General features: G+C 46.5%; 1 protein-coding gene across 1 annotated transcript; it reads right to left on the reverse strand.

Annotated features, from left to right (window-relative positions):
* Positions 1 to 4,198: 4,198 nt before the first annotated feature.
* LYRM9 (LYR motif containing 9) lies at positions 4,199 to 12,005 on the reverse strand. The gene is made up of 4 exons (XM_054394314.1): positions 11,989 to 12,005; positions 6,960 to 7,103; positions 6,198 to 6,290; positions 4,199 to 4,547 (listed from the first exon to the last, which is right to left on the reverse strand). Exons 2-4 carry the CDS (start codon positions 7,083 to 7,085, stop codon positions 4,530 to 4,532), a joined length of 237 nt encoding a protein of 78 aa, XP_054250289.1. The 5' UTR covers positions 7,086 to 7,103; positions 11,989 to 12,005; the 3' UTR covers positions 4,199 to 4,529.
* Between the last annotated feature and the right edge of the window lie 693 nt (positions 12,006 to 12,698).

Consider the following 12,698-nt stretch of genomic DNA (forward strand, 5'->3'; position numbering starts at 1 on the left):
GAGCACTGCAAGCTTTTGCAGCTCTGCAACAGTGCTTGCAGCACACAACACAGCCCCTGACTTCCTTGGCACCCAACATCCCTCTTTGCAGAGATTCCAGGAGGCTGACTATGGAAACACAGAGGCACCAATCTGTTTGGTGTTATTTTCTTTGCAGCTGCCAGCAGAGAAGGGTGGAAGAGCCTGAACAACCAAAAGTGTTCCCCCAGGAGCAGCAGGAATGAAGCTACACCTGGAACCATGCAACTCTCTCCTGCAGAGGGCCCTGCTAGAGCCGCTGGCAGCTAAGCATTAACACAGAGCATTAACAGCAAAGACAGACATTGCTGGGACTTAGAACAGTTCTTCAGTCTCTAGGTGGTAGAGAGCTGCTCAAAGGTGACCCAGGGTAATAAAATAACTCAATATACCCTAGAAACTCTCAGGTCAGACAGGAGAGTGAGTGAAAAAGTAGGGCAGCTCTGGGATTAAGTCACTTTTGAGCAGTAGTTTTCTGGATAATAAAGTTGGTTGGAAGTATTGAAGCTTTTTCAGAGCTCAGGTTCTCATCTGCATCTTTGGTCCCAAATGCTGCTGCTAAAGAGCAGAATCTGTATCATGCCTTGAAAACACAAAGGCATCAGCTTTGCAGTTCAGTGAGTCCTCAGCCCAGTCACTGGAGAAACAGGCCTGAGACACTTTCAATATCACAAGAAAGCAAACAGGTGTTTGCATCATGTCTCCCTGCCACCAAGAAAATTATTTGTTCCACAAGAGAGTAAATAAAATTACCTTCACACATTCCCAATCCAGTGCAAGGCTTCTTTTGAAAGCCAGATTGTGTGAAAACAAAAGAGACTCAGACACCTTATCCTGCCCTACAACTGAATCACTACTGTAAAAATATCATTACTATAAAAATATTTACTCATGATGTCTCCTGGCTCAGCAATCATCTGCACCCTGCTAAGAACTGCATTGCTCAACCAGCTTCCAAAAGCCAGCATGCACAGAACCTGCTCCTACCACAACACTGACATCTAAATCAGTTATATCACAGTACATTAGAGGTCAGAAGGGACCTCCAGAGATCAGCAGGTCCAACCCCCCTGCCAGAGCAGGATCACTTAGGGTAGTCTGCACAGGAATGCATCCAGGTCGGTTTGGAAAGTCTGCAGAGAAGGAGACTCCACAACCCCCCTGGGCAGCCTGTACCAGTGCTCCATCACCCTCACTGTAAAGAAGTTTCTCCTCATGTTGAGGTGGAACCTTCCATGTTCAGTCTTGTACCTGTTGTTTCTTATTACTGTGCACCACTGAAAAGAGCTTGGACCCCTCCATCTGACACCTACCCTTCAGATATTGATCAAATCTCCTCTCAGTCTTCTCTCCTCAAGACTAAACAGCCCCAGGGATTTCAGTCTCTCTTCATAGGGGAGATGCTCAAGTCCCCTAATCATCCTCGTTGCTCTCCTTTGGATCCTCTCCAGCAGGTCCCTGTCTCTAGATCTATCACATCACTTCCATCTAGCTATCAGTTTTTATCTACCACATCACTTACATGGGGTTGGACTCAATGATCTCTGGAGGTCCCTTCCAGCCTCTAATGTTCTCTGATCTGCCACGTTTATCTACCAGATCACTACCATCTCTCCATCACTTATATTTACCATATCACTTACACCTAGCACACCTGTGGTCTGATGTTCTCACATCTCAGCTGGCACCTCAGACATTTGGAGCTGCAGACAGGCTTGCACCTTCCACCTCCTTGGTGCTTCCCCTCCTGATCTATCCATCAATCACATTACAGGCAGACAAGAACGATTCAGACCCCTGCAATCAGCCTGTGGTGCAGCTGAACAGCAGAAGCCTCACACTACCAAAAGTCAGCCAATGGCAGCAGCAGAAGGATGCTGTACTGCTTTAAGCTGGCTGGTCCCACAAGGAGGGATGAGGGGCACAGAGCAGCAGGGCAGGCTGGGTCGTGTGTTCCACACCATGCTCACATCATGCTCAGGGCATGACAGCAAAGGAGCTGGCTGGGCTTTCTGGGACTTGTCATACATTTTGTAAAGTTTCCTCTTCCAGGTTTTTTGTTTGTTTCTTCCCCAGTTTCCAGGCTGGGGTTCCTCCCTCTTGTGGTTTCAGTTTGCAGAGTTTTGTCTGCCGTCTACGCTGCTACTTCTTCTCCCGGGGTTTTGTTTTCTCTTTCTGTAATCTGATATCCCTGCAACAGAGTAGCAAACTGTCCTTATCTCAACTGGCATCCGGCTTTCCCAGCTCCTTTCCTCCTTGCCCACCCGCAGGGAGGTTAGGGGGGGAAGCGAAAACCCCTCTGTTGTAACTGGGCTGCTGGGACTCAGATGCCACCTGCGTTAGAACCAGGCCAGTTGTCAAGCACAGTGAGGTTGATGAATCCAGTGTGTTCCCATACACTGTTAACCCTATTGACTCCTGGTGCTTGCACTATTGCACTGGTAGAAAATTCAGAGCCCCTCCATGCTGCAGACCAAATGCATGGAACAGAATTGGGTCCTCTGTGTGCTGCTGACTAGAAGTAGCAGAGTCAGGTAACTATTATCAAATCTGCTTGGGCTTTTTCTCATTAGAGTGTTCAGTTTCACACTGGATATTCCTTGCCAGCTGCCAAGGCTGAAGTTTTCTAGGCTCTGCCTTGCAGGGAACTCTGAAAGTTTAAACCAGAAAAAACGCAGGTAAGTATAAAGTCAAGTGGCTTTCCTCACCTGAAAAACCCCAAATGCTTATACCTGCTCTGTTGACAAACCATTACCTTCAGGCTTCATCTGAAATTAAGCAGAAGGATGACCCCAACAAAACACCTGAGTGTGTTCTGATGCACCTGGCAGAAAAGGATTTGAGGAGGAGAAGGAAATGGGGTAGAGGGATGAGGTGAGAGAGAATGGACTTAAGGAACACACAGAACAACTACTACAAAAGTTAAGGGTGTGTAGGATGGTGTGAAAGATGAAAGAGTAGAAAGAGGCACAATAGTGGTGATGGCACAGGAAAGAGTAACAGAGGGCAGGAATTCTTGAAGAGGAGGGGTTAGGGTTAGCAGAGGCAACAGAAATTCTTTTGAAACAATGCTTTATGGAATAAACCTTCACTTACAGCCCCCATTTCTTTCACAGCAGTTGTCAAATTCCTCTTGACTACTTTGAGCTGGGATTTTCTTTTTAGTTCTTTCGCAGCTGAATGAAAAAGAAAGAAAACCTGGCACCTAAGAGATCTGCCACAGCACTTGGCTTCTATTTTGGCAGGTGAGGAAGCTCAACAGTTTGGAAAGAGTGAAAACAAACCCAGCTCCCAGAGGCTGAGAGCTGGGACAGCATCGCAGTGTGCACTGCCACCTGGAGACGCAAAGGGCCAAGCACAGCTGAAAGCAAACACTTCCAAACGAGACTCTTCTGCCCCTACATTCATTTTATTTACAACAGTTCACACTTTTTGTTGAGTTTTCCCTGATGAGAATCCATGAGGGTAGTGACAAGGTGGTGGTGTTAGAAAGGACACAGGCTCAAGGCATTTATGACATGGTGCAGAAAAGCTGTGAAGGCCTTCACTCACATCTGCACATTACACATCTCAGTGGTCATACCATTTGGTGCACAAAGCTCACCTGAGCAGGGCCAGCTTACAGAAGAGCAGGGTGACAGGCACCTCTCTAGGAAAAGGCAACCATCAGATCAAGTGCAAGTCTAGGCCAGCATGCAGATCTGGCCATGGCATGGGTGGGAAATGCTGTGGTTCAGGCTTCAGATGGGCTTCAGGCTCTTGTGGGTACATTCTCTGCTCTGCAGCCTATGCTTCTGTGTCTGCTACTGGAGTAGAGCCAGGGCTGTGCTCTGGTCACACCTCAGCTGTGCTCTGAAAACCTGCCTGTGGTGCTGGCAGAGGATGACCTGACATAGCAGGCTGCCCTAATTCAGATGTTACACAAACAAATCCACAGCTACTTAGGCAGAAGAACCTTGCCATCCAACAGCCCACGGGGTCAGTGTATCAACCACAGCTATGCAGGGCTGAATCTAGGCCTGGCAGTGTGATCAGCTGCACAAGCAAGCACAGAGAGATGTGCTCAGATCTTCAGTGAGCACTTCCCAGGTCTGTCTCCTAGCATACACCTCCCTGCTCAGAGGGCAAGTCAGTCCTTTCAAATGAGATGCTGCAATCCATCAGGTATGACAGACAGGGCACAGTTCATGACTTGTTACTGACTTGTGCTCCATTACACTTTCATTTCCAGTAAGCTGTCTTGAGAAGTTCTGTGATACTCAAAGTTCAGACAAGTTTGGTCTTTAACCTAAGCTTGTGACTATAGAAGCCAATACTTTGAACCTAGATTGTGACTTTTAATCTACAGACTCAAATAGCTCCCAAAACATCAATTTAGCTTCATGACACTGCAGTGAGATATAAATTTGTATTATCCAAGAGAAAACTCCAAGCAGTAAGTCCTGGGCTTGATGACTGCAAGTCCTCTAAAGATGGTCATCAATTTCAGTCTTGTCTTCATCATTCCCTTTCTACTTCTGTTTTTTATACTAAAAAGAAAAGAAAAGAAAGACACAATTATTTGTGGGAAGAAGGAGCACATAACTAAAAGCAGCAGTTCATACTGACAAGGATTTACAACTCTCTTCATGATCTCCATAAAATTATCTGGTTCCCTTAAGTTAGATTGAAAGCTGATAGGCTCTCCCTCAGCAACAGACAATAATGCTTCTTGGCAGGCACTGTGATCTGATCCTCCTCTCCCACAGTTCAGTTACCAGCTCCCCTCTGAAGCAGGCTACACCACAATCTCTGCAGCAGAATCAGAATGAGGTTTTTTTAATAATTATAGGGAGAATAAAATCAGGTTCAGACACAGTTATTTACTAGGCTGTAAAGTGCTGGGATTTGGCTGCTGCTACAGTTTTATAATCTATGACTAATCTGGGCTTGCTCCTCCAACAATTCTCATTTGGATTTCATGGACTGACAGAGAGAAGGACTTAACAGTCATTTAGTAAATTAAATCACAGCAAACTGAACATTTTGACTTGTTTCATTACACTCTGAGACATCCATGCTAGCACGTCAAGTTCCCCAATCAGATTGCAATCCAAGGAAGTGCAGGTGGCTCTCAGCTGTCTGACAGGAAATAATCTTCATTCTTCTACCCAAGGCACCAGTTTGAGCGGTGACTTTCAGGGCTGTGATAACAAAGAGGCACACTCACTGGGTGGTAACTGTGACACAAGGGAACCATTTGGCCTCTATGTTGTCTAAACCTGATCTGAGCAGCCACAGGCAAGATCTGAGAGAGAAAAGCAAAAACATTCTGGGAGGTGATGTAAACTAAGAGAGGATAGCTTCCTGTTAGGAGAGCAGCTGATGCATATTGACAAACTGTGGCTTTCAGAATATTAGAATCACAGAATGGCTCAGGTTGGAAGGGACCTCAGAGATCATCTCCTCCAACCTCTGCACCCTGCCCAGGGACACCTCTCAACTAGACTCAGCTGCTCAAGGCCTCATCCAGCCTGGCCTTGAACACTCCCAGGAAGGGGGCAGCCACAGCCTTCCTGGGCAGCCTGTGCCAGAGTCTCACAACCCTCCTGCTGAAGAACTTCTTCCTCAGCTCCAGTCTAACCCTGCTCTGCCTCAGCTTCAAACCACTCTCTCTTGTCCTGTCTCTAGACACCCTCAGGAAAAGTTCCTCTGCAACCTTCCTGGAGGATTCCTTCAGGTACTGGAAGGCAGCTCTAAGGTCCCCCCCTCTGGAGTCTTCTCTTCTCCAGGCTGAACAAGCCCAGCTCCCTCAGCCTGTCCTCATAGTTTCTTTTTCTGTAACAGAGTCACACCAGCCACCACTGCTGACACTTAACAGAATTCTTCATGGAAACATTTACAGAGAGACCACCTTAAAGCACCACCGACTAAAAAACACACCTGAGCTTACCTCAGCAAAGGAGAATTATTAGGCAAGAACTATCATCATCCTAAACCTCTGGTGGTTTGCTATTTCCTTCCAGCCAGACACTGCAATGCCCAGGACAAGTGAGCAGTTTGCTTTTCCTAACCTGCTTTCTGATTTTTTTTTTGACCTGTAACTGTTGGACTCATATCTCCAGAGGTCCCTTCCAACCCCTAACACCCTGTGATCTGAACTGAGAGAGAGCAAAACCTGGACAATCTGATGCACTTACTTTATTCATGACCCAGTCAGCATCTTCAATGGCTCTCCTAATAATCTGCTGGATTCGCTCAGGATCATCCTCATCAGCATGAACTCTGAAACTCTGCAAGGTTCACAGTGTCACACTGAGCACTCAGCTTCACCCACAGTCACTTACATCTCAGAGAACACACCTGATGCAAACAAACTGTTGATCTGAAGAGGTGCAAACAGAACACTGCAGCACCTCTGTCCCTAAGAAGTCCTATCAAATGTAATTTCCTGGTCACTATTTCACTCCTTTCATACATCACCAGCAAAAAAACCCCAGAGAACTTCAATTCAGAACAAGTGAAATTGCCTGGTGTGTTAGAACTAGAACAGGTATGCTCAAAGGCATGGAATTACCTCTGTATAAACAGTTAGATGACATTCACCTAGCTGAGGGGGTTGGAGATATATATATGAGAGATTTGAAACTCATTGACAAGGAACCAGCAAGGTTCTCCATAAAGGCTGTGTTTAGGTGAGTAAGAACTGATTGTTCACTCTTGACTAACACAAGAACTAGAGGTGAAGGCCAAGGAAAGCAGGTTTCAGCCTCAAAGCAAACAAAAAGCAATGCTCCTTCATGTGCTCCAAGAGAACCCTGCAGAGCCTCTAACGTTTCAAGCTTGCAGAAGAACACTTGAAGTGCTGGGACTTAGAAAAGGTTGGCCCAAGCTGTAGAAGGAGATATAACCCAATAAAACCTCCCAACACTAAACTCCACCAGCAGAAATGTGTTGCTCACCTGCCTGATGGCATGCCTGTAGTGCTGACGAATGCTCTCCTCGGGCAGCTGCCTGCAGCACCGGAGCAGGTAGCGATACAGCTGCAGGGAGGTCTGAACCAGCTCTGCGTTCCGCAGCGGAGCCATCTGCAACCCTCTGAGCTCCTGAAAATGTAACCAAAAACCAACAAACCAGGATGAATTGTATTCATTTATCCTGCTATGAGGATAGGCTGAGGGAGCTGGGGGTGTTCAGCCTGGAGAAGATTGAGGGGGACCTTAGAGCTGCCTTCCAATAGCTCAAGGCATCCCACAGGAAGGCTTCACCCACATCCTGAGGGTGTCTAGAGACAGGCCAAGGGGGAATGGTTTGAAGCTGAGGCAGAGCAGGGTTAGACTGGAGCTGAGGAAGAAGTTCTTCAGTAGGAGGGTGGTGAGACTCTGGAATAGGCTGCCCAGGGAGGCTGTGGCTGCCTCCTTCCTGGGGGTTTCCAAGGCCAGGTTGGATGAAGCCTTGAGCAGCAGAGGTGTCCCTGGGCATGGCAGGCAGGTTGGAGAAGATAATCTCTAAGGTCCCTTCCAACCTGAGCCATTCTGTGATTCTATGACTGATTGAAAAACAGGGAAGTGTTAAGTAACTTTATAATGATGCGACCAGGCTCAGCAAATGAAGGTTTAGCAGCATCACTTGAGGAAACTTGAGAAGAAAACACAACAGAAATGAGCTTGCTTAGTTAATGGACAGATGAGGGTTTGTTATTGGTCAAGGTATTAAAATACCTTGTGTGCAGCTCATGCAAGAAGATCACTTTATGATGGGGATATTAAGGTACATTGCAATATCAAAGCTTTTTCTAGCTCAAAACAAAAGTTCCTCAGCACAAGCTGCTATACATATACAAAGCAGTGTGTCACAGCCCTGGGGGAGTTTCCTACTTGCAAAGCCTTTACTCTTGGATTCACTCAGGCTTCTTCTGTGGGAAGGAGAAGAGTCCATCCACATGGTGACAGTGTAGAATGAGGACACTTAAAACTGTTGCAAGTGGTGTTGGAATTTAACACTATTTCCTAGCAAATCTCTCAGGAGTGCCTCAGGAGCTGGCCTGTGAATGCAGGGCTTTACCTTGAAATAACCTGTATGAATCTAGGCCAAAATATTGACAGGTTTGAAATGTTCCTTTTGGTTTATTTACTTATTTTTCTTTTAGTAACAGCAACAGGAAAAGAACAAACCTAACAAGTTTCACCTCCCTACACTTGCACATTGTAACAATAGGTCCATCCAAGCTATAGGAAGTGCTAATTAAACACTAACTGACTTGTCATTTAACAGATGGTTACCATCTGCAGAGAACTGCATTAACATTTGGGGGAAAAAAGCACTTTTTACATCATTACTCTTAAGAATAAAGATAATAAATAAGTAACTGAATAATGAAGTAGGTGTATGGCATTATTCTAGCACCCATTATGATACTTACTCATCGTGTGAAATACTTTTCCCCCCTTTTTCTTAAGTCCTTCAGCCAAATTTCTTTCAGACTAGGATGCCCCAGCCTGGGCTATGTGTTTGAGTAGTCTAAGCTCCTCTTGCAGTGGGGAAGATTTCCTCACTCTGTACCTACAAGATGCCCATCAGAATGAGAAATGAACTACTGCAATCTGCATTTGCAGTTAAACAAAATCCGCCCCCCCCCCCGACTATAATACAGTAGATGTCAATTAGCACATCTCTCTGGCAGTCACAGGAGCTGTGCTGGTTTACAGCTGCACAGCACACTGAAAATGTTTTCTTATTTTAGGCACAAAGAGAATGATTCTTCAATGCAAAGAAAAGTCAAGAATTCTACATCAAAAATGCAGGTGTCTGTTTCTTGAGGGCTGGAGCCTCCGCAACACTGCTCCACTCCTGGCACAAAAGCACAGTGCAAAGCCAAACCTGAGCACCTCACAAATTGTGCTGTTCTGTTCATTACTGCAAGGCTGGGTGAAATCATACACCACAGAATGGCTCAGGTTGGAATGGACCTCAGAGATCATCCACTCCAACCTCCCCACCATGCCCAGGGACACCTCTCCACTAGACTCAGCTGCTCAGGGTCTCATCCAGCCTGGCCTTGAACACCCCCAGGCAGGAGGCAGCCACAGCCTCCCTGGACAGCCTGTGCCAGAGTCTCACCACCCTCCTTCTGAAGAACTTCTCCCTCAGCTCCAGTCTAACCCTGCTCTGCCTCAGCTTCAAACCATTCCCCCTTGGCCTGTCTCTAGACACCCTCAGGAAAAGTCCCTCTGCAGCCTTCCTGGAGGATTCCTTCAGCATTAGAAGGCAGCTCTAAGATCCCTCAGGAATCTTCTCTCCTCCACGTTGAACACCCCCAGCTCCCTCAGCCTGGGCTCATAGCAGAGGTGCTGCAGCCCTTGGATCATTTTTGTGGCCTCCTCTGGACTCACTCCAACAACTCTGTGTCCTTCTCCTGGGGGACACCAGAGCTGGAGGCAGTATCTGAGGTGGGGTCTCAGCAGAACAGAGTAAAGGGGAAGATCGTATAGAAAATCTACCCTCTGTTGACTTTTGGAATCTATCTTCTGTCAAAAGTAGCATCTTGTAAAAGCAGGGAGATGTTCCTGTGGCAGCACCTCTTGTCTGCAGGAGATGTGTGAGAAAGCCTTGCAGTTATTAGTGTTGGTATCTGTGCTGGAGCTGTGCCCATGCCCTTCAGTCAGGGATTCAGGCTCCACCATGGCAGGCACTATATACACAGCCACACAGCTAATGACAAAGTCTCTGCCACAAGGCAGACTAATGACAAGTCATAAGATGAGGCAGAATGAGGCAGATGAGCCAAACAGGTGGGATGGGAATGGGGAGGAGGTGACAGTAATAGGAGCCTGTTTTTGTGTAGACTAATAAAGCACACAACACAACTCACCACCTGCTTAGCTGCTAGCACCAGCCCAGTTTTGTAACACTAGGGTTTTAAGGACCTGCAGAAAGATGGGGAGGCATGGCTGAGGGCTGTCATGGAAGCCCCTAAGAAAGGCTCTGGGCACACTGCAGAGAAAGCTTTTCTACCCTTCAGTGGAAAAAGATGACTGCCTGAAGGAAGTCCTTCCCAGGGTCACCATCTCCTGGGCTAATGATAATTATCAAAACTCAGAATTCTAAGATATGAAAATAGGCTTCATGGGCAAAAACTTCACTGGAAACCTACCAGAGCTCATGGAGACCTTATGGCTGCTCTGGTAGACTGGCTGTCTAATGAGACATCATCTTATGACCTCACCCGCTCTAAGTGGTAAGATACTGAGGCACTGTATGAGTACAACACAACAGTGAAGAAATGCCCAAAACAGGTAAAGTTAAACTCTGCACTTGTTCACTCACATGGGAGAACTCACACAGTCACTGCTGGAACTGCTCCTCTCCCTTGGCACAAAAGGGACAATGAATATTGTAAGAATCTGAGCTATTGCCTTTTGTTCTAAAACCAGCCCCCTTAAATCCCACAAATGCTACCATTTTTTATCAGCTAAGAAAAAAAAAACCCACCACCACCCTCGACCTCACAAAGTCTGGCTCTAATCCTGACTAATAATGTACATCTCCTTCTGATAATTTAAATATCATGCATAGCACAACAAACAAACTATCTAAACCAAGAACTGTTGAGTCAGAAATAAAATAATCCACTAATTGTGCCTTTCTGGAAAGGATGACTGTATAATGCCCTAATCAGAAGTCTGAAATCACATTTGCATTTAGATAAAGCCCTGCTGAAAAAGAGGCAACTAGAAAAGGAGACACTGAGACTATTGTGGCATTCTCCTGCATTGCATAATCATTTACATTCCTGATAATGATATTCAGATAGCCAAGCAAAGGCTGACCAAAGCCAATTAATCTTGCACTCTGCATTAGCAAGCCTGTCAATTGACCCAGGGTAGAGCTGAACCCAGGGTGATATTGATATCATCCATGCCACTGCCTCTCTGAAGGGCTTTCTGCTGTTATTGTCACTGTTTTTCCAGCAAGTCCCTATGGTTCCACACTTAAAATCTCAGTCCCTCTGGACTAGTTAAACAGCCAAAGCTGGGCTTCAGAGACTGGAGGTGCTAATTAAAGGACTCCAAGAGTTACCTGAGCTGGTGCTGTTTACAGGTTGGCTCCCCTCTCCCTCTCTTCCCCCCAGCACACAGGCTGCAGATGTGTTCTCTTGTTATTCCAAAGCATTACATCTTTAGGAGATTAACCTGGGAATTTATCATTCCAAATCCCAGTCACACCTCCTGGCCTTTCAAGCAGTGACTTTACAACATCCTTGTAAAGCAGCACAGGAGCACTGCGTCCACTTTGAACAATCAGGAACCCAGACAGGCCTGGATTTCACTCACTCAGTTTGGGCACTTGACTGCTATAAAGTGAGCCTGGAGCACTGCCTTGGCAGCTCTCTCTAGTCAGGTGAGACACTCACCTCTGCAGGGCAAAGACCTCGAGGTGTTTGATACTAACACCCAAGGAGCACTCAGCAGGATGGAGCTGGGTTCCCACACACTGCCTCAGCACTCTGACCACCAAACCAGCTTCCAGGATCAACTTAGCTGTACAGTGAGCTTCTCTGCTGGGGAATGCACTGCCCTTGAGCATTGCCATCCCACACAAAGCCAAGCAGAGGGAACAGAACTTAGAAGGAAAAGAAACTGTAAGTGTAGAGTTAGAACCATCTGATACCATTTGTCACTCTGTGAAACTGAAGGTACCTGTAGAAGTCAAAGGCTGGGGCCAGTGCTGGCAGCTGGCTCAAGGCTCTGCCTGTCATGCAAGTTGATCACACTGATGTTCTAAACACATTTCTCAAAAACACCCCAAATCCAAGCCCCTCTCCCTGGGTGTCAGCAGGCTTTGTTTGAACTCAGTCATAAAAATCACTGAGAAGTAGAGAGTGAACTCTGCAAACCAGGATTGAGGAAACCAACCCTGTAAACAAAAAAAGACATGAAGGAAAACAAAGGCAAAGCATCTATTGAGCAGCATTAGTGTAAATTATCTTACCTAAGGTGCCAAAATTATTTGTCCTCCTTCAAATGTCCAATAAGAGACTCTGCAAGAAAAAAAAATAATCACTAGTGAGCTTCCTATTAAAAAATCATAGCCCAGTTCTGTAACCTGACTCATTATGACTTCACTGGACCTGCTCTTGTTGGTATGAATGGGTTCCAGCAGTGGTATTTGTGCAAAATGAGACAGCAAAATCTTCTGCACAGGCAAGTAACCATCAAACTGCTAAAGTAAGAACGAAACTGGAAGCCTTTAGAAACCTCTCTAACCACAAAACATCTTGGTTCATGCTTTGACATCAGCCCAGGAAGACACCTGAGTGGAGTGCTGCTAACCCAGAAGGCTTCTTACTCTCTTCTCTTAGCACCTGGCTACCTCAGTCCTTCCTTCCAGCTTCCACAGCTTCCCACAGCTGGCAGATACAGGGCAGGGCTGTAACTTCTGAAATACACTCACAATTTCTTGCAGAGTGGCAGAACTCACCAGCTTCAGCAACCTAAGTGCCCTTGCTGGTTATCACACTGGCTTTTCTTGACTCCCCAGGAGGTGAGAGCAGAGTGACTGGAGCAGTGTTCAAGGCCAGCTCCACGGGCTCTGCTGCCCCAGGCTAACCAGCCAGTGCCTGTCCCTACCAAGCCACATCCACGCACAGAGCCACTGAATATTGTGCAGCCCTGGGCCATGGCCTGCCCTGTAGATATTCC

This window comes from Indicator indicator, chromosome 30 (genome assembly GCF_027791375.1).
Source record: "Indicator indicator isolate 239-I01 chromosome 30, UM_Iind_1.1, whole genome shotgun sequence".
NCBI classification, from domain to species: domain Eukaryota; kingdom Metazoa; phylum Chordata; class Aves; order Piciformes; family Indicatoridae; genus Indicator; species Indicator indicator.